This window comes from Rhinopithecus roxellana, chromosome 21, assembly GCF_007565055.1.
Source record: "Rhinopithecus roxellana isolate Shanxi Qingling chromosome 21, ASM756505v1, whole genome shotgun sequence".
Classification (NCBI taxonomy): domain Eukaryota; kingdom Metazoa; phylum Chordata; class Mammalia; order Primates; family Cercopithecidae; genus Rhinopithecus; species Rhinopithecus roxellana.
This window is the reverse complement of record NC_044569.1, coordinates 36566460-36584794: the sequence shown is the minus strand read 5'-3', so window position 1 is coordinate 36584794 and position 18335 is coordinate 36566460. Positions and strand designations below refer to the sequence as shown.

Genomic DNA, 18335 nt, shown 5'->3' with positions numbered 1-18335 from the left:
GATGTTACTAATACGAGAAACTGTGAGGAGAGACAGAAGGTGTCTCCATACTATCTGCTCCATATTATCTGCTCAATTTTGGGTAAGCATGAAACTGCTCTAGAAAAGAAAGCATTAATTTTAAAATATATATGTCCCAGTAGAAAAACAGGTCAAGGTCTTCAACAGAGCTTAGCAAAAGAGAACAAATGGCTGACAAACATAAAAACCGTATTAGCATAGAACTCAAAATAAAAATCAAAATGAGATACCACTATACATACCAAAACAGCTAAGCAATAAAGGGACAGGCCAAACTTGTCCAATCCACAGTCCACATGCAGCCCAGGATGGCTTTGAATATGGCCCAATACAAATTCGTAAACTTGCCTAAAACATTATGAGATGTTTTTTGCAATTTTTTTTTTTTAACCTCACCAGCTACCATTAGTGTTAGCATATTTTATGTATGGCCCAAGACAGTTCTTCTTCCAATGTGGCCCAGGGAAGCCGAAAGACTGAATCCCCCGGGAGAGGCGATACTAAGAGCTACTGAGCCTGCGGAACAAATGCTCGCATGTCCCCTGCTGGTAGGAGAGGAAGCTGGGACTGTCACTGGGAGACTGGCTGGCTGTATCCACTATGGCCCAGAAATACATAAAAGTTTGTAGCAACACTTATTCAAAAGAGCCAAAAACTGGAAATAACCCAAATATCAAGAGGAGAAGAGTAATTTATGGCAGGTTCATATAATGGAATACTATATACCTATCAAAAAAACACCGTTCTGCTGCATAGCAACAGGAATAATCTCATAAAAATAAATATGCAATGAATCAAGCCAGAAAAAATATGGGTTCATACTATAAATTCAATTTAGTTCAAAAACAGCTAAAGCTGGCCGGGCGCACTGGCTCACACCTGTAATCTCAGCACTTTGGGAGGCCAAGGTGGGTGGATCACGAGGTCAGGAGATCAAGACCAGCCTGGCCAATAGGGTGAAACCCTGTCTCTACTAACATACAAAAAATTAGCCAGGCGTGGTGGCGCGTGGCTGTAATCCCAGCTACTCAGGAGGCTGAGGCAGGAGAATCAAGTGAACCCAGGAGACAGAGGTTGCATTGAGTGGGAATTGCACCACAGAACTCCAGCCTGGCGACAGGGTGAGACTCCATCTCAAAAAAGAAAAACCGAAACAAAAACAGATACAGCTAACACGTGGTATCAGAAGCCAGGACAGTGCGGGGAGGGCCAGTGACTGCGAGGGGCACAAACGCTCTGGCTGCTGGCTCCACAGGAAAACTCATGAAGCTCCTCACCTACAACTTGTGCACTTTCCTAGGCAGATGTTTTTTGCGAATAAAATAGTTACTTAAATGTAACAACAAAGAGGTTTCAAATAAAATACACATTTCTGGCTTCTCTTAGCAATCATAAGCTAGCTGGGCACAGCGGCTCATGCCTATAATCCCAACACTTTGGGAGGCTGAGGCAGGGGATCGCTTGAGTCCAGGAAGTTGAGACCAGCTTGAGCAACATGGCAAAACCCCATTTCTACAAAAAATACAAACATTAGCCAGGCATGGTGGCGCAAGGGTATAGTCCCAGTCCGCACCCTTCAGGAGGCTGAAGTGGGAGGATGGTTTGAGCCCGGGAGGCCGAGATTACAGTGAGCTGAGATCACGGTACTGCACTCCAGCCTGGGCGCAAAGCGAGACTCCGTCAAAAAAAAAAAAAAAAACGCTTCCCCAGGAGATTCCATAATGCTGAGCTGCCAAGGGTGAGAACCAAGCTCCAGGCCTTGTCATGGTACTTCATGTGAAGTAAAGCTCTAGAACAGCTTGAAAAACACGGCTACTTCCTTGAAAGCACAGACAAATTATCTCTGTACACACAGACAACGTAAAGGCGTGAAACATAAAAAGCAATTCCAAAAGTATGGGATTGACTTTACCTAATAAGGAATTATGGTTTACACTAAAGCTTTTCCCAAGCTCGTTTTATATGAAAGACCAAGGTTTTAAACCCATGTGATATCACTACTTAATGCCAGGACTTCAAAATGTTTAGAGGTTATCTAATCACACTTCCTTCAAAATACTAACTACTCCAGTGGCTCACACATGTAATTCTAACACTTTGGGAAGCCAAGGCGGGCAGATTGTCTCAGCTCAGAAGTTCAAGACCAGCCTGGGCAACATGGTGAAACCGTGTCTCTACTAAAATACAAAAAACTAGCTGGGCATGGCGGCATGTGCCTGTGGTCTCAGCAACTCGGGAGGTTGAGACTGGAGAATTGTTTGAACCCGGGAGGCGAAGGTTGCAATGAGCCCGGGTCACGCCACTGCACACCGGCCTGGGCAACACAGCGAGACTCCGTCTCCAAAATAAATAAATACTCCAAATTTCTGCCTACCTAAAAAGTTCAATTATGGAAAGTGGAGGGTTTCATCCTTGGATAGATACCTGATATTGTTAGAAAGTTACTATTTTAAGCAGAAGCCGTCTCTCTGAAGCAAGTAAGTACTCCACTGTTACCGTAAGCCTGAGGGTATTACAGCTCTGGCTACCTCCTGCCTCTTAAAAGGTAAAGTTTAGTGGGACAAGTGGCTCACACCTGTAATCCCAGCACTTTTGGAGGCCAAGGCAGGTGGATCACCTGAGGTCAGAAGTTCAAAAACAGCCTGGCCAACATGGTGAAACCCCATCTCTACTAAAAATACACAAAATTAGCCAGTCGTGGGTGGCATGCGCCTGTAATCCTAGCTACTCGGGAGGCTGAGGTGGGAGAATCACTTGAACCCGGGAGGTGGAGGTTGCAGTGAACCAAGATCGTGCCACTGCACTCCAGCCTGGGCGACAGAACAAGATCTTGTCTCAAAACAAAAAAAAAAAAGGTAAAGTCCTACTACCCCTAGCTTACGCTGGTGGTACCCTCCCCTTGGACTCTTGAATTCATCCAAGAAAACTGAAAATTCCTGAACTGGTAACCTAATCAGGAAAAGACTTGTTTATCCATTGGGCTCATAGTCTGCCTGTCTCCGCTCTCTGGAAATGAACTAAGCATTACAAATATTCCTCCAAAAGGAAAAAGAAACAGCAGGAGGCCAACTAAAGGCACAAGCTAAAAAGAAAAATTTTGCACCATTCCATTGGAAAAAACAGATGGAAGTCATACAAGATTCTAAAATGTGGTTTCCCTCAAGGTCACATTATTGCTAAAATAATTACGATAAAGAAAAAAAGCATATCTCACTCATCCTTCTACCCCCAGGATAGTGCCAGGGACACAGCAAGTGCTGAATGAAGGCTGCCCGTCGATGCCGATGAGACTCACTTCTCACGTCCTGACTACTTCAACTAACCTTCTTTCAGTGGGCCTCTTCTTACTCATTTCTTTAGATTTCAATTTTAACATCATTTTCTCCAGGAAGCCTAGACTTCAAGTGCCCAATCCGTCACCATGAACCATTATAAGGATACCTAGAGATCATGTCTCTTGTTCAGCTTTGTGTTCCTAGACCCTAACACAGGGCTCACCTATCACAGGAAGTGCTTTAAAAATAGTTGTGGAGCCGGGCACAGTGGCTCGTACCTGTAATCCCCGCATTTTGGGAGGCCACGGTGGGGGGATCATGAGGTCAGGAGTTCGAGACCATCCTGGCTAACATGGTGAAACCCCGTCTCTACTAAAAATCCAAAAAAATTAGCCAGATATGGCGGCATGCGCCTGTAGTCCCATCTACTCGGGAGGCTGAGGCAGGAGAATCACTTGAACCCAGGAGGCAGAGGTTGCAGTGAGCCGACATCGTGCCACTGCACTCCAGCCTGGGCAATAAGAGCAAAACTGTCTCAACAACAACAAAAATAAAAGTTGTTGAATACAGGAATTAATGCACATGCAGGGCTTTATATTTATCAAGGCAGAACGCTAAAATGCACGCCTTTTTTTTTTTTTTTTTTTTTTTTTTTTTAGACTGAGTCTCCCTCTGTCACCCAGGCTGCAGTGCAGTGGTGTAGTCTCAGCTCACTGCAACCTCCATCTCCTGGGCTCAAGCGATTCTCATGCCTCAGCACTCCCAAGTAGCTGGCACTACAGGCGCCAGCCACCATGCCTGGCTAATTTTGTTTTTTTTTTTTTTTTTTTTTTTTAGTACAGATGGGGTTTCACCATGTGGGCCAGGCTGGTCTCTAACTCCTGGCCTCAAGTGATCTGCTCACCTCAGCCTCCCAAAGTGCTGGGATTACAGGTGTGAGCCACCGTGACAGGCCTAAAATTCATGCTTTGGACTCAAATGGTGATCCAGTTCCCAACTGCCACTCACTAACTGGGTGGACTTTCCAAGTCAGGTTTCCAGGTTGGGTGCGGTGTCTCACACCTATAATCCCAGCACTTTGGGAGGCCGAGGCGGGCAGATCATTTGAGGCCAGGAGTTCGAGACCAGCCTGATCAACATGGTGAAACCCCATCTCTACTAAAAATACAAAAGAAAAAAGAAAAACAAAAAGCCAGCCACGGTGGCTCACGCCTGTAATACCAGCTACTCAGGAGGCTGAGACAGGAGAATTGCTTGAACTCAGGAGACAAAGGTTGCAATGAGCTGAGATCACGCCACTGCACTCCAGCCTGGGCAATAGAGACTCCAATTCAAAAAGAAAAAAAAATCAGGTATCCGCTCTGAGCTTAATTCCCCGATCTGTAAAAATCCCTACCTCCCTTGCCGTTTTCTTAGCAATAAAATTCATCATAAGGCAACAGAGGAAATAAACCCACCGCACTTATGAGAAACATGATTAACACAGTGACTGATAGAGCAATGTCCCTCATTTTGGTTTCAGGTCCCTTCTATACATTCTTAAATGCAGCCCTCAGCTGGAAGCAGTGGCTCATGCCTGTAATCCCAAAACTCTGGGGGGCTGAGGTGGGACGATCACTTGAGCCCAGGAGTTCAAGACCAGCCTGGGCAACATTGTGAGACCCCAACTCTATTTAAAACAAAACAAAACAAAAAGGGGCCCTCAAAGTCTTTTAGTTTATGTAAGTTACATCTATTGATGTTTGTCCTATTATAAATTAAAACTAATCAATTTTTAAAATATTTCTTCATTTAAAATGTCTACTACATTAACATATTTTTATGAAAAATATATCTTCCCCCAAAATAGAAAGAATGGTTTTCATTTTTACAAATCTTTGTAATGTCTCGATTAATAGAAGACAACTAGATTGTCCTATCTATTCTGCATTTTCTCTGGTGCAACCTGTTCCTTTTGACTGTGATATATAAAGGTAATGCAGCCTCACTCTTAGGTACCGCCGCCACCACCACCTAGATTCGTGCTAAGATGTCAGCAGTTGTGCCAAAAATTGCTTTTGTACAATTAGTGCAAAAATTAACGGAGTGAAAAAGCCTAATCATCTTAGTCTCACTATGGTATTTACCTTACAGAATCCTGAAAACATCTCAGGGAACCCCCATGGGTCCAGGAACCACAGTTTGAGAACCACTTTGCTACAGGAGGACTGGTGTTAAGAAGGGAAAGGTTACTTTTAAGCAGGTTTGAGGAAGGCCTCTCTGAAGACACTAAAGCACCTGGAGCCACAGACTAGCAAAAGGTGTTTCTCAGACTAGGAAATGGCAAATGCCCTGAGACAAAAACTCAGGACATCAAGGAAATATAATGTGGCATCAAGGAAAACAGAAGACTGCATGGCAGAGCAAGGAAAGAGAGAAGAGCCAGACAAGCCCCGATCAACAGGATCCTGGAGGAGTGTGGGTTTCTGTTAAAGGGATGAGGAAGCCAATGCAGGGTTTTAATCAGGGTGTGGCCATCTGATTTACATTTAACAAGATCATCCACGCTGCCAAGTGACCGATTTATTTATAGGAGCCCAGGACTAGCAGGTCCCAGAAAGAGGGCTGCAGCCCTCCAGCCCGGGGAGGGCGGCTGGGCCAGGGAGCGCCTCTGGAGATGGAAAGAGGAGGGCCCACTGGAAATACATTCCCGAGGTAGAAGCTGCAAAACTAAATCAGGAAGTGTGTTGGGGGATAAAAGAAATGGAATAATTCTTGAGGCCTGAGGGTGAAACACCAGGTGGAGAGGGTACCATCGGTGAGATGCGGACACTGGGGGAATAGGTGCCCCACCTGTGGCCACGGAAATTTTACATTCTTTCTCTGTGTTAAGCCTTCTTCCAAGTAACTGAGACACCGCACCTTACATTATTTTTGGCAGACGCCATATTAACAAAATAAAACCAAAAAATTAAACTAACAAAATAAGGTCAAGGCCAAAACTCAAAAGTGGGAGAGGCAACAAAGACTTCCTTCCAGACACCATCAACCATTAATCAAAATTCTGAGCACTGCTGTTACCCAACTGCATACAAATCTGCATACCCGGGTCATGGTGCAGCCAACATCTCTCCAGCAGCCCACAAAGGCCCATCAGGTGTGCAAACGCTCGCTGAAACGCCTGTTGGCCACCAACGTTTCCCTAATGTGCATGTGTGTTAACTCTACCAAGTGCAATCACAAGAACTCCTGGTTTGGTGTGGCCTATGGAGTAAGTTTACATTGATTCCTACCCATTACCTCTTTCTTCCTAAACACAAAATTAGCATAACCCTTGTAGTTTCCAAGCCCGACCTTTCTCTGGGGCATCTGTGTTCTTTGGTCACAAGCTCTTTAATGAGCCTCAGTTTTTTTTTTTTTTTTTTTTTTTTTTTTTTTTTTTTTTTTGAGACGGAGTCTTGCTCTGCCACCCAGGCTGGAGTGCAGTGGCCGGATCTCAGCTCACTGCAAGCTCCGCCTCCCGGGTTCACGCCATTCTCCTGTCTCAGCCTCCCGAGTAGCTGGGACTACAGGCGCCCGCCTCGTCGCCCGGCTAGTTTTTTGTATTTTTTTAGTAGAGACGGGGTTTCACCGTATTAGCCAGGATGGTCTCGATCTCCTGACCTCGTGATCCGCCCGTCTCGGCCTCCCAAAGTGCTGGGATTACAGGCTTGAGCCACCGCGCCCGGCCAATGAGCCTCAGTTTACTCATCCCCAAGAAAAGGGGAACACTTGAGTCACTAAGCTAACCAGTTACATAAAAATAAGGGTAGTCAAGGCATAACACACCAACTCCCATACGGAGTCCTAGGCGCCTACTCCCCCTTAGAGCCCCTTCAGAACCCTTTCCAAACGCGGAGCGCCGCTCCAGCTACACGGGTGACCAGGACCAGGAACCAGGCCTGCCGGGGGAAGACTCGCGTCCAAGGCCGCACGGGAACCACAGCGCCCGCGAGAAAAGGCGCGGCGCCCCCCTACCCCACTGCCCTCGACCTGGCAACCGCGGCACCGGCGAGTGCGCCCCGTTCCCCCTGCGCAGTGAAGCCCGCTCCTCAAGCTCCCGGCTGGGGCGGAAAGCAGGTCAATTCCTGACTGCTGGAAGGGCCAAGATTTGGGGTGGCCGGTTGTGTGTTGCCTGCTTTTAAATTCTGGGCCTTTCTTCCTTGGCAAACAAAATCCGAGTTATTTTATGACTTTAGCAAAGTATCATGGAGCATAAATTATTGGGGAAAACACTTCCTGACGCCTACTGTGTGCACGATCTAGCGCTCCCCACATAACACTGACGCCTACTGTATGCACGACCCACAGCGCTCTCCAGAAGCTCCGGGTTCAATCTACCCGGATCACAATGGCGCCTACTGTTTGCACGACCCACAGCACTCTCCAAATGCCCAGGGTTCCAGCTCCCCGGATCACAATGGCGCCTACTGTATGCACTACCCACAGCGTCTCCAAAGGCTCAGGGTTCAAGTTCCCGGATCACAATGGCGCCTACTGTATGCACGACCCACAGCGCTCCCCAGATAACATTGGAGCCCACTGTGTGCACGACAGTACGCTTCCCGGACAACGCTGGCGACTACTGTGTGCACGACCCCGCGCTCCACGGCCTCCCTGTGGGCCGAGCCCAACGTCCCCGGGGCAGCCCGCGCCGCGCTGGGTCGGGCGGGGGCGCCGTCCGGGAGGAGCCCGGGGAGCGGTGTCCGCAGGCCCGGGCTCTAGCCAGGCCGCCTCCCCGGCGCGCCCCGCGGCCCTCCCGCCCCGGGACGGAACACGGGGCGGCCACTTTCCCTCAAGTTTAGCGCGGACCGCGACAGGGCCGGCGGGGGCAGGGCGCGCGGAGGAGGCGGCCGCCTGCTCCCTCACCCGCCTCCCGCCTCCCGCCTCAGCCGCCGCCCGGCCCAGGAAAGTAGGCCCAGCGCGCGGAGGGGCCGGGCGGCGACTCGCCCGTATCATTCCGCCCGCGCTGCGGCCCGCCCGGCCAGTCGGCGGCGGCGGCGGCCCGGGTCTGCGCGGCCCCCGCCCCCGCCCCGCCGCTCCCGGCGCCCCCCGCGCCGCATCCGGGGACTGGCAGGGCGCGGGCCCCGCACCGGCCGCCGGCGGGGCGCGAGGGCGCGGCCGCGGGCCTTACCGGAGTCGCCGCGCGCCTTGCTCTCCCTGGGCTTCGGGGGGCGGCCCCGCGGCATCGTCGGCGGCCCGGCTCGCACCCACACCCACTCACACTCACTCACACTCACACTCACACGCGGCGGCGGGGGCGCGCACGCGCGGGCACCGGGGCGGGGGCGCGCCCAGCCGGCGGCAGAGGCGGGCGGAGCGGCCCGGCGGCGGGCGGCCCGGTCCGAGCGCCGCCGGGCTCACGGGGGAAAGGCGCCCGAACGCGCGCACCGGAGCTCTCGAACCGCGCCGGCCTCGGCGGGTTCCATGGCCCGCGGGCCGCGGTGGGGGCGTTAGGCGCGGGCGCAGTGGGGGCGGGGGCGGCGCGGGGCGCATGCGCGGCGCCGCGGGGCCTTCGCGGACGGAGGGGAGCGAGGGGGTCACCGGGCCGGGCCGCGAGCCCTGGAGCTCGGCCAGGCGTGGACCCCGGGCCAGCCCCGCGCCTCTGTGGCCCGGGCGCCTCGTGCGTGTCCGCGAGCTCGCGTGCGCGCGTCACCTCGGACCCCAGCATGGCTTGGAGGGCGGCCCTACCCGCGCCGCCCTAGTGCTGCGAAGGGCCTGGGAGCCCAAACCCGGAACCACCACCTGGGACTGGGAAGACGACATGGTCAGAAGTCGGTAATGTTCGTTTCCCTGGGGGCAGTGCATTAAAATGGACCATTTCACGTGTGTTGGTCTTGTGTGTTGCCCGCGCTAACTTGCACGAAGTGGTAACAGGAATAGGCAGCGCAGCAGCCTAGCGCCGGGTGGAGAGGCCGGCAGATCCCGGGGAAAGCGACCTTACTCTGTCACCTGAAGGGCTGGAGTGCAATGGCGCAAATTAAATTGTGCAATCTGATACGTCTTGACACATGTATACACTGTGAAACCATCTTCACAATCGACAGTGAATATGTGCCTCTCATCTCTCTCTAATCCTTTCCTCTCTCCTTCCTTCCCTCCTCCCCCTCCCACCCATCTGCTTTTTGTCACTAAGTTTGAATTTCCTAGTTTTTAAATATCTTTTGTAGAGTCTGGGTCTCGCTTGCCCTGTCACCCAGGCTGGAGTGCAGTGACACTATCGGGGCTCACTGTAGCCTCAAACTCCGGCCATTAAGCAATCCTCCTGCTTCAGCCTCCTGAGTAGCTGGGAGTACAGGTGAGCACCACCATGCCTAGCTTTTTTTTTTTTTTTTTTTTTTTTTACATATGGGATCTCTCTCTGTTGCCCAGGCTGCTCTGGAACTCCTGGCTTCAGTTGATCCTCTACCTCAGCTTCCCAAAGTGTTGGGATTACCGGTGTGAGCCACTGTGCCCAGCCTGTTTTTCTTGGTGTTTCATAAAAGTGGAATCGTATCGCAAATAGTCTTTAGGGAAGTGGGGGCTGTTCATTGGGCATAATGATGTTGGAATTCATCTATATATTGATAAATACTTAAGTCCTTTTTATTGCTGAGCGGTGTTTAGGAGTCATTCTTGCTTACTCTTTCCCACTGCAGCCTTCACTCAATCTCATCAAAGATACATATCCAATACATAAACCAAATCCAAGCCACTCCCACTTTTATTTCCCCCTGAGCCATGCTGTCTCACCTAGATTACGGATACAGCCTAGTACGAATATTTCCAATTATGAAATGTATTAACACCACCAGCTTTCTTTCCTGTGTGCACTTTCAGAGTTAAGGTGAGTTTAAGTGTGTGTGGCCGGGTGTGGTGGCTCACGCCTATAATCCCAGCACTTTGGGAGGCCGAGGCGGGCGGATTACGAGGTCAGGAGATCGAGACCATCCTGGCTAACACGGTGAAACCACATCTCTACTAAAAATACAAAAAAAAAAAAAAACAGGCGTGGTGGCAGGTGCCTGTAGTCCCAAGCTACTGGGGAGGCTGAAGCAGGAGAATGGCGTGAACCCAGGAGGCGGAGCTTGCAGTGAGCGGAGAACGAGCCACTGCACTCCAGCCTGGGCGACAGAGTGAGACTCCGTCTCAAAAAAAAGGAGGTGTATGTGTATGTTGTTTGTTTTTAAGACACGGTTGGTCTCTTGCCCCGGCTGGAGTGCAGTGACACTGTCTCTGCTTACTGCACACTCTGCCTCCCCGGCTCGAGTGATCCTCCCACCTCAGCACCCCAAGTAACGGACTGTAAGTGCTCCCCACTATGCCCAGCTAATTTTTTGTAGAGATGGGATTTCACCATTTTGCCCAGGCTGGTCTCAATCTCCTGAGCTCACCCACCTGGCTTCCCAAAGTGCTGAGATTACAGGCATGAGCCACTGGACCTGGCCAAGTATTTTTTTTTTAAATCCAATTTGATAATCTTTTGTCTTGAATGAGAGTGGTGGCTCCCAAATTTCCTGCACTTTAGAAGACTCTGGAAAGCTTTTAAAAGTCCCAGTGCTCTGTTCGTACTTCACATCAATAAATCTGACGGGAATGGGAACCGTGCATTGGTGGTGGTTTTTAAGATCTGCAGGTAATTTTCCGATGTACAGCAAAATTTAAGAGCTAGATCATTTAGTACATTTATACAAAGTGATTACTGATATTTTTACATTTAAAGATGTCTTTTTACACTTTCCATTTGACTCACATATTTTATGTTCTTTACGCCTTTCTTGATTTCTTTTGGATTACTGATGTTTAAAAATTATCAGTAATTTTTAAATTTAAAAATTTTTAAATTTGAGATCAGGCGAGGTGGATCACACCTGTAATCCCAGCACTTTGGGAGGCCGAGGTGGATGGGTTGCTTGAGCTCAGGAGTTCACGACCAGTCTGGGCAACATGGCAAAACCCCATCTCTACCAAAAATACAAAAAATTGGCCAGGCATGGTGACGTGTGTCTGTGGTGCCAGCTACTCAAGAGGCTGAGGTGGGAAGATACTTGAGCCTGGGAGGTTGCAGTGAGCTGAGATTGCGTCACTGAACTCCAGCCTGGGTAACAGAGTGAGACTGTCTCAAAAAAAATTATATATATTTACATACATATTATATATACTATATTACATATATTTATGTATAAAGCTATGTGTATTTACATATATATAGTCGATTTATATATATAAATAGCCTTTAGTGGTACACTTAAGATTATAACATGCGCTCTTGACTTACCAATGTCTAATGTAAATTAGTATTTTTTCCTCTTCCCAGACAATGCTAAAAGAGTTTATTGGATATTTTAGTTATTTCTATATTTAAAACTCCACAAGACACATTACAGTTGATGTTCATTTTGATGGCCCACATATGTGGCACTATCATTGCGTTTTATCCTTCTGTGACTTTCTAGGGTCATTTCCCTTCCACCTGAAGTACCCCCACTATTATTTCCTTTAGAGGAGGTCTGCTCATCATCTCAGTTGTGTTTGCCTGAAAATACTTGTATTTAATTTTGATTCTTAAAAAATATTTTTTCTTAGTATGGAATTCTAGGATGTCGGCTAGTTTCTTTTAACACGTTAATGATGTAACTCCACTGTCATATGCATCCATATTTTCTGCTGTTTTTTGAAATAAATATTGACTGCGTTTACGTGTTTCTCTGTCTTCAGTTTTCTTCAGTTTTACTGTAGTTTATCTGGATGTGTTTATCTTTTTATTCATCTTCTTGGGAGTTGATTGGACTTACTAAGTGTCTGGATTGTTGTATGTCTTCGATTTTGGAAAAATCTTGGCTATTATTTATTCAAATACTGCTTCTGCTCAAATAGCTCTCTTAACCTACCAGAGCTCTAATTAAACATAATTGGAGGCCGGGCACGGTGGCGTACGCCTGTAATCCCAACACTTTGGGAGGCCAAGGCAGGCAAATCACGAGGTCAGGAGTTCGAGACCAGCCTAGCCAGCATGGTGAAACCCTGTTTCTACTACAAATACAAAAATTAGCCAGGCATGGTGGCGCATGCCTGTAGTCCCAGCTACTCGGGATGCTGAGGCAGGAGAATTGCTCAAAACCAGAAGCAGAGGTTGCGGTGATCTGAGATCATTCCAGTGGACTCCAGCCTGGGCAACAGGGCAAGACTCCATCTCAAAAAAAACAAACATGTTGGATCATCATATACTTTTTAAGAAAATTCTATATGATGTTTTTATCTTTTTGTTCCTTTATCGTTCTTTCTGGTTTGTTCTGATCTATCCTCCAGTTTATTAAATTGCTCTGTGGCTATGTCACAACTACTGTTGAACATACCCATTAAGTTCTTAAGTTGGTTTTGGATTTTTCAGTTCTTGAATTTTAGTTGACTCTTTTTCACATCAGCAAAGTTTGTTTTGTTTTGTTTTTTGAGGTAGGGTCTTACCCTGTCACCCAGGCTGGAGTGCAGTGGCATAAACAGCTCACTGCAGCCTTGACCTCCAAAGTTCAAGTGATACTCCTGAGTAGCTGAGACTACAGGTGTGCACCACCATACCTAGCTAATTTTTTTTTTTGGTATTTTTTCTAGAGATGGAGTTTTGTCATGTTATCCAGACTGGTCTCAAACTCCTGGGTGCAAGTGATCCACTTGCCTCAGCCTCCCAAAGTGCTGGGATTACAGGTGTGAGCCACTATGCCCAGCCCAAAGTAATTTTTAAAAATATGTTGGCCGGGCACGGTGGCTCACGCCTGTAATCCCAACACTTTGGGAGGCTGAGGCGGGCAGATCACTAGGTCAGGAGATCGAGACCATCCTGGCTAACATGGTGAAACCCCCGTCTCTACTAAAAATACAAAAAAAAAAAAAAAAATCAGCCACGCATGGTGGTGGGCACCTGTAGTCCCAGCTACTCCCGAGGCTGAGGCAGGGGAATGGCCTGAACCCGGGAGGCAGAGCTTGAGTGAGTGGAGATTCGCACCCCTGCACTCCAGCCTGGGCGACAGAGCAAGACTCCATCTCAAAAAAAATAATATGTTCTAGGCTGGGTGCAGTGGCTCACGCCTGTAATTTCCAACACTTTGGGAGGCCAAAGCAGGTGGATCACCTGAGGTCAGGAGTTCGAGACCAGCCTGACCCACATGGTGAAACTCCATCTTTACTCAAAATATGAAAATTAGCCAGACATGGTGGTGCGTGCAGCTACTTGGGAGGTTAAGGCAGGAGAATCACTTGAACCTGGGAGGTGGAGGTTGCAGTGAGCTGTGATCGTGCACTCCAGCCTGGGCGACACAGACTGTCTCCAAAAAAAAAAAAAAACATGTTCTAGTTCATTTTAACCTCATGAGCCTAATTATTATTCCTGATAATTCTACGGTGTGGAGCGCCTGTGCGTCTTTTTCATTATTCCTAATTCTACGGTGTGGAGCGCCTGTGCGTCTTTTTCATTATTCCTAATTCTACGGTGTGGAGCGCCTGTGCGTCTTTTTCATTATTCCTAATTCTACGGTGTGGAGCGCCTGTGCGTCTTTTTCATTATTCCTAATTCTACGGTGTGGAGCGCCTGTGCGTCTTTTTCATTATTCCTAATTCTACGGTGTGGAGCGCCTGTGCGTCTTTTCTTTTTTGGTCTCTCATTCGTGCTGGTTCTTCTTGTGTTGCCCTGCCTTCTTGTTTGTTTAGATACATACAAGAAATGACTTGGAAAATTACGTAAAAAGTAATTTAAGGTATAAGATGATATATTTCAATAAAAGATTTTCATCTACTTCTGCCAGCTTCCTGGCATTCTGTGACCACCTTTATTTTATTTCAGACTGGACAGCCGGCACCACCCAGTGATTCAAGGATGGCCATAGCCCAGTGCAGGGGCAGATTTGCTTCCAGTTTGCCCTTACTCCTCGGTACAGTCCATGGGGTTTTCAGCTCTCAGTGCTTAGCGGTTTCATAGGGCCCCCACCCTTGGTACTCTGGATTAAAAAAAAAAAAAAAAACACCTAGGCAAAAACAGTTCACGAATGCTGACTCACCTGTCTTCTCCTGAATCCTGGGCTGACAGTTTCTAACTAGCTTGTGAACGCTTCGTTGCCCTCAGTAGGAGCCTTAGTCTGATTCACCTAGTTGGCCACAACCAGGAGAGAAATGTCCTTATATCCACTCTCTCTAACCTATGTCGATCAGGCTCCCACCCACCCACCCATGTGACATCTTCAACCATGTGACTTCAAGGTCACAGTGATCTCCACACTGCCAAACACAGTAGTCCATGCTGGTCCTCCGACCTCCCAGGTGCATCTGGCAGCTCGCCACTTTCGGCTCTGACTTCACTGCCGTCCTCAGCCTCCTGGTCTGGTCCCCAGCTCCTCCCAGCCCCTTAACACTGCAGGGATCATTGCTGGGCTTCTGCTGTACCCACTCCTTGATGATCTCAATTACCTGCATTCACACATCGGCCCTGTGCTGATGGCTGTCTACCTGCATCTTCATCTAGCTGAACTCCAGGCTCCAGCCCAGAGAAGCAAGTAAAGAGCAAAACAAGCAAGTGACTCACATGTGCATCAGGCATACACACAGAAGTGCTCAAAGGGGTTGTTAGAATTTGAGATCTATTTATTTATTTATTTATTTATTTATTTATTTTTTTTTTTTTTTGAGACGGAGTCTCGCTCTGTCGCCCGGGCTGGAGTGCAGTGACCGGATCTCAGCTCACTGCAAGCTCCGCCTCCCGGGTTTACGCCATTCTCCTGCCTCAGCCTCCCAAGTAGCTGGGACTACAGGCGCCCGCCACCTCGCCCGGCTAGTTTTTTTATTTTTAGTAGAGATGGGGTTTCACTGTATTAGCCAGGATGGTCTCGATCTCCTGACCTTGTGATCCGCCCACCTCAGCCTCCCAAAGTGCTGGCATTACAGGCATGAGCCACTGCACCTGGCCGACAATTGAGTTCTTTATGGAGGCTCTGTTTTTAGTCAGATAAGGGATTACAGAAATTCAAGTGCCTTAAAAAAAAAAATCGCCGGGCGCGGTGGCTCAAGCCTGTAATCCCAGCACTTTGGGAGGCCGAGACGGGTGGATCACGAGGTCAGGAGATCGAGACCATCCTGGCTAACACGGTGAAACCCCGTCTCTACTAAAAATACAAAAACTAGCCGGGCGAGGTGGTGGGCGCCTGTAGTCCCAGCTACTCGGGAGGCTGAGGCAGGAGAATGGCGTAAACCCGGGAGGCGGAGCTTGCAGTGAGCTGAGATCTGGCCACTGCACTCCAGTCCGGGCGACAGAGCGAGACTCCGCCTCAAAAAAAAAAAAAAAAAAAAAAAAAAAAATCGATTATTTTAGATTTAGGAGGTACACGTGCAGGTTCGTTCCATGGGTATATTGTGTGGTGCTGAGGTTTGGGGTACAAATGATCCCGTCACACAGGTATTACAGTAAGCATGGGATTCGATAGGTTTCAACTCCCCTCTCCTTCTTTCCCCATCTAGTAGTCCCCAGTGTCTCTTGTTGCCATTTTTATGTCCATTGTATCCAGTATTTAGCTCCCTCTTATAAGTGAGAATGTGGTATTTGGTTTTCTTTTTTTTTTTCCAGATGGAGTCCTGCTCTGTTGCCCAGCCTGGAGTGCAGTGGCACGATCTTGGCTCACTGCAACTTCCAGCTCCGGGGTTCAAGCAATTCTCCTGCCTCAGCCTCCCAAGTAGCTGCGATCACAGGCGTGCACCACCACACCCAGCAATTTTTTTTTTTTTTCATATTTTTAGTAGAGACAGGGTTTCACCATGTTGGCCAGCCTGGTTTCAGATGACCAGCCCACCTCAGCCTCTCAGAGCGTTGGGATTACAGGCGTGAGCCACTGCCGAGGACCGGTATTTGGTTTTCTATTCCTGTGTTAATTCGCTTAGGATAATGGCCTCCAGCTGTATCCACGTTGCTGCAAAGGACATGACTTAGTTGTTTTTTTATAGCTATGTAAACTGCCTTCAGCTTGAAATAACTAATATGTCAGTGTGGCATATTTTGGGGTGCCACGTCCTGCTCCCTTTCATTAATCTCCCTACCAGTTTCCCTGCTTCTTCCCTGTTGACCCCTTCTCCAGTAAGAGAAGATGGAACATATCAGCATTTTGTGAGGATTTTACGAGATAAAACATGTAAAGGATTTATTGAGTGGCAGGTAGTGAGCACACTGATCATTGATGAGACTCCTGTGAGTGTTGCTGGTGACAGTACAACATCAGAGCCACTCCCACCACCTCACTTAGCCCCCTCAGCGGGTGTCCTTCCTTTCCAGGATGAAAACTCACAGAAGTCCCATTATTTTGCTGATGACTTTTAGATATTAATGTCCTGAAGTCACTTTCAGTTAACTCGGCTGGGCCTGATGGCTCACGCCTGTAATCCCAGCGCTTTGAGAGGCTGAGGCAGGTGGATCACTTGAGTCCAGGAGTTCGAGACCAGCCTGGGAAACATGGCAAACCCCATCTCTACTAAAAATACAAAAATGAGCCAAGCATGGTGGTGCACACCTGTAATCCCAGCTACTAGGGAGGCTGAGGTGGGAAAATCAATCCCCTGAGCCTGGAGGTCGAGGCTGCAGTGAACCGAGGTCCTGCCACTGCACTCCATCCAGCCTGGGCAACACAGCGAAACTCTATCTCAAAAAAATAAAGTCTTGATTCAGTCTAATATATTAATCAATTTTCCTCTTATTGATAAAAGAATACATGGTAAAGGAATACAAAGGTAAACTTCCCTTCCTCCCCAGTTACGACCACTTGTAGCTATTATATTTCTGCCTGTTGGTGCTGCAGGCTTCTCTCTTTCTTCATAATATCTAGAGTATTTCTAATTTTGTAACAGCTTTACTGAGGCATAAATGAGATGCACCAAGCCACACATACCTAAAACTTACAATTTGATACATTTTAGCATGTGTATACACCCATGAAACTACCTACCACTCCAAGATAATAAACATTCGACCGGATGTTGGCTCACGCCTGTAATCCCAGCACTTCAGGAGGCCGAGGTGGGCAGATCACTTGAGGTTAGGAGTTCCAGACCAGCCTGGCCAACATGGTGAAACCCCGTCTCTACTAAAAATACAACAAATTAGCTGGATGTGCTCGCTGGAAACCAGGAGGCAGAGTTTGCAGTGAGCTGAGATTATGCCAGTGCACTCCAGCCTGGGCGGCAGAGCGAAACTGTCTCAAGAAAAAAAAAAAAAGTGGCCAGGCACGGTGGCTCAAGCCTGTAATCCCAGCACTTTGGGAGGCCGAGACGGGCGGATCACGAGGTCAGGAGATCGAGACCATCCTGGCTAACACGGTGAAACCCGTCTCTACTAAAAAATACAAAAAAAACTAGCCGGGCGAGGTGGCAGGCGCCTGTAGTCCCAGCTACTCGGGAGGCTGAGGCAGGAGAATGGCGTGAACCCAGGAGGCAGAGCTTGCAGTGAGCTGAGATTTCACCACTGCACTCCAGCCTGGGCAACAGAGCGAGACTCCATCTCAACAAAAAAAAAAAAAAAAAAAAAAAAAGATAACGAAGATAGGCATCACCCCCAAAGATACCATTTGTTTACTGTCTCTCAGACATCAGTGTTCCTTGCTATCTGATGTCTAAAGTCATGACAGTGATTTTTTTCATGTGTTTTGTCTAGTTTTTTAAAAAATGGGGTTAAATTCAGTCCCTTTCATTCCATCTTGAGTGGGGAAGACCTGAATTATTTTTTAAGGGAATGAATGAATACCTCACTGTATTAGTTGGGGTTCCCCAGAGAAACGGAATCAATAAGCTATATAAAAGATATAAAAGAGGAGACATTATAGGAATTGGTTCACATGACTGTGGAGGCTGAGATGTCCCCCATCTGCCATCTGCAAGCTGGAAAACCAGGAATGCCAGTGCAGTCATTCATTCTGAGGCCAAAGGGCTAAGAACCAGGAGCTCAACATCCTGGGGACAATGGAAGTCACAGCTTGAGCTAAAAGGGCAAATTGGCCCTTCTCAACCCTTTTTGTTCTTCTC

At 48.3% G+C, this 18335-nt stretch overlaps 1 protein-coding gene across 3 annotated transcripts in view; it reads right to left on the bottom strand.

Moving 5' to 3' along the window:
* The window catches only part of ZNF236 (zinc finger protein 236), a 146736-nt gene extending 138186 nt beyond the window's left edge, over positions 1-8550 (bottom strand). For 2 of the 3 annotated variants that reach the window (XM_030925730.1, XM_030925732.1), the window contains exon 1: positions 8449-8550. In XM_030925730.1, coding sequence (XP_030781590.1) covers positions 8449-8503 — 55 coding nt within the window. In that variant the 5' untranslated portion in view covers positions 8504-8550. The remainder of the gene's footprint in view (positions 1-8448) is intronic. The other variant, XM_030925731.1, reaches the window with a different exon arrangement.
* Positions 8551-18335: the final 9785 nt, after the last annotated feature.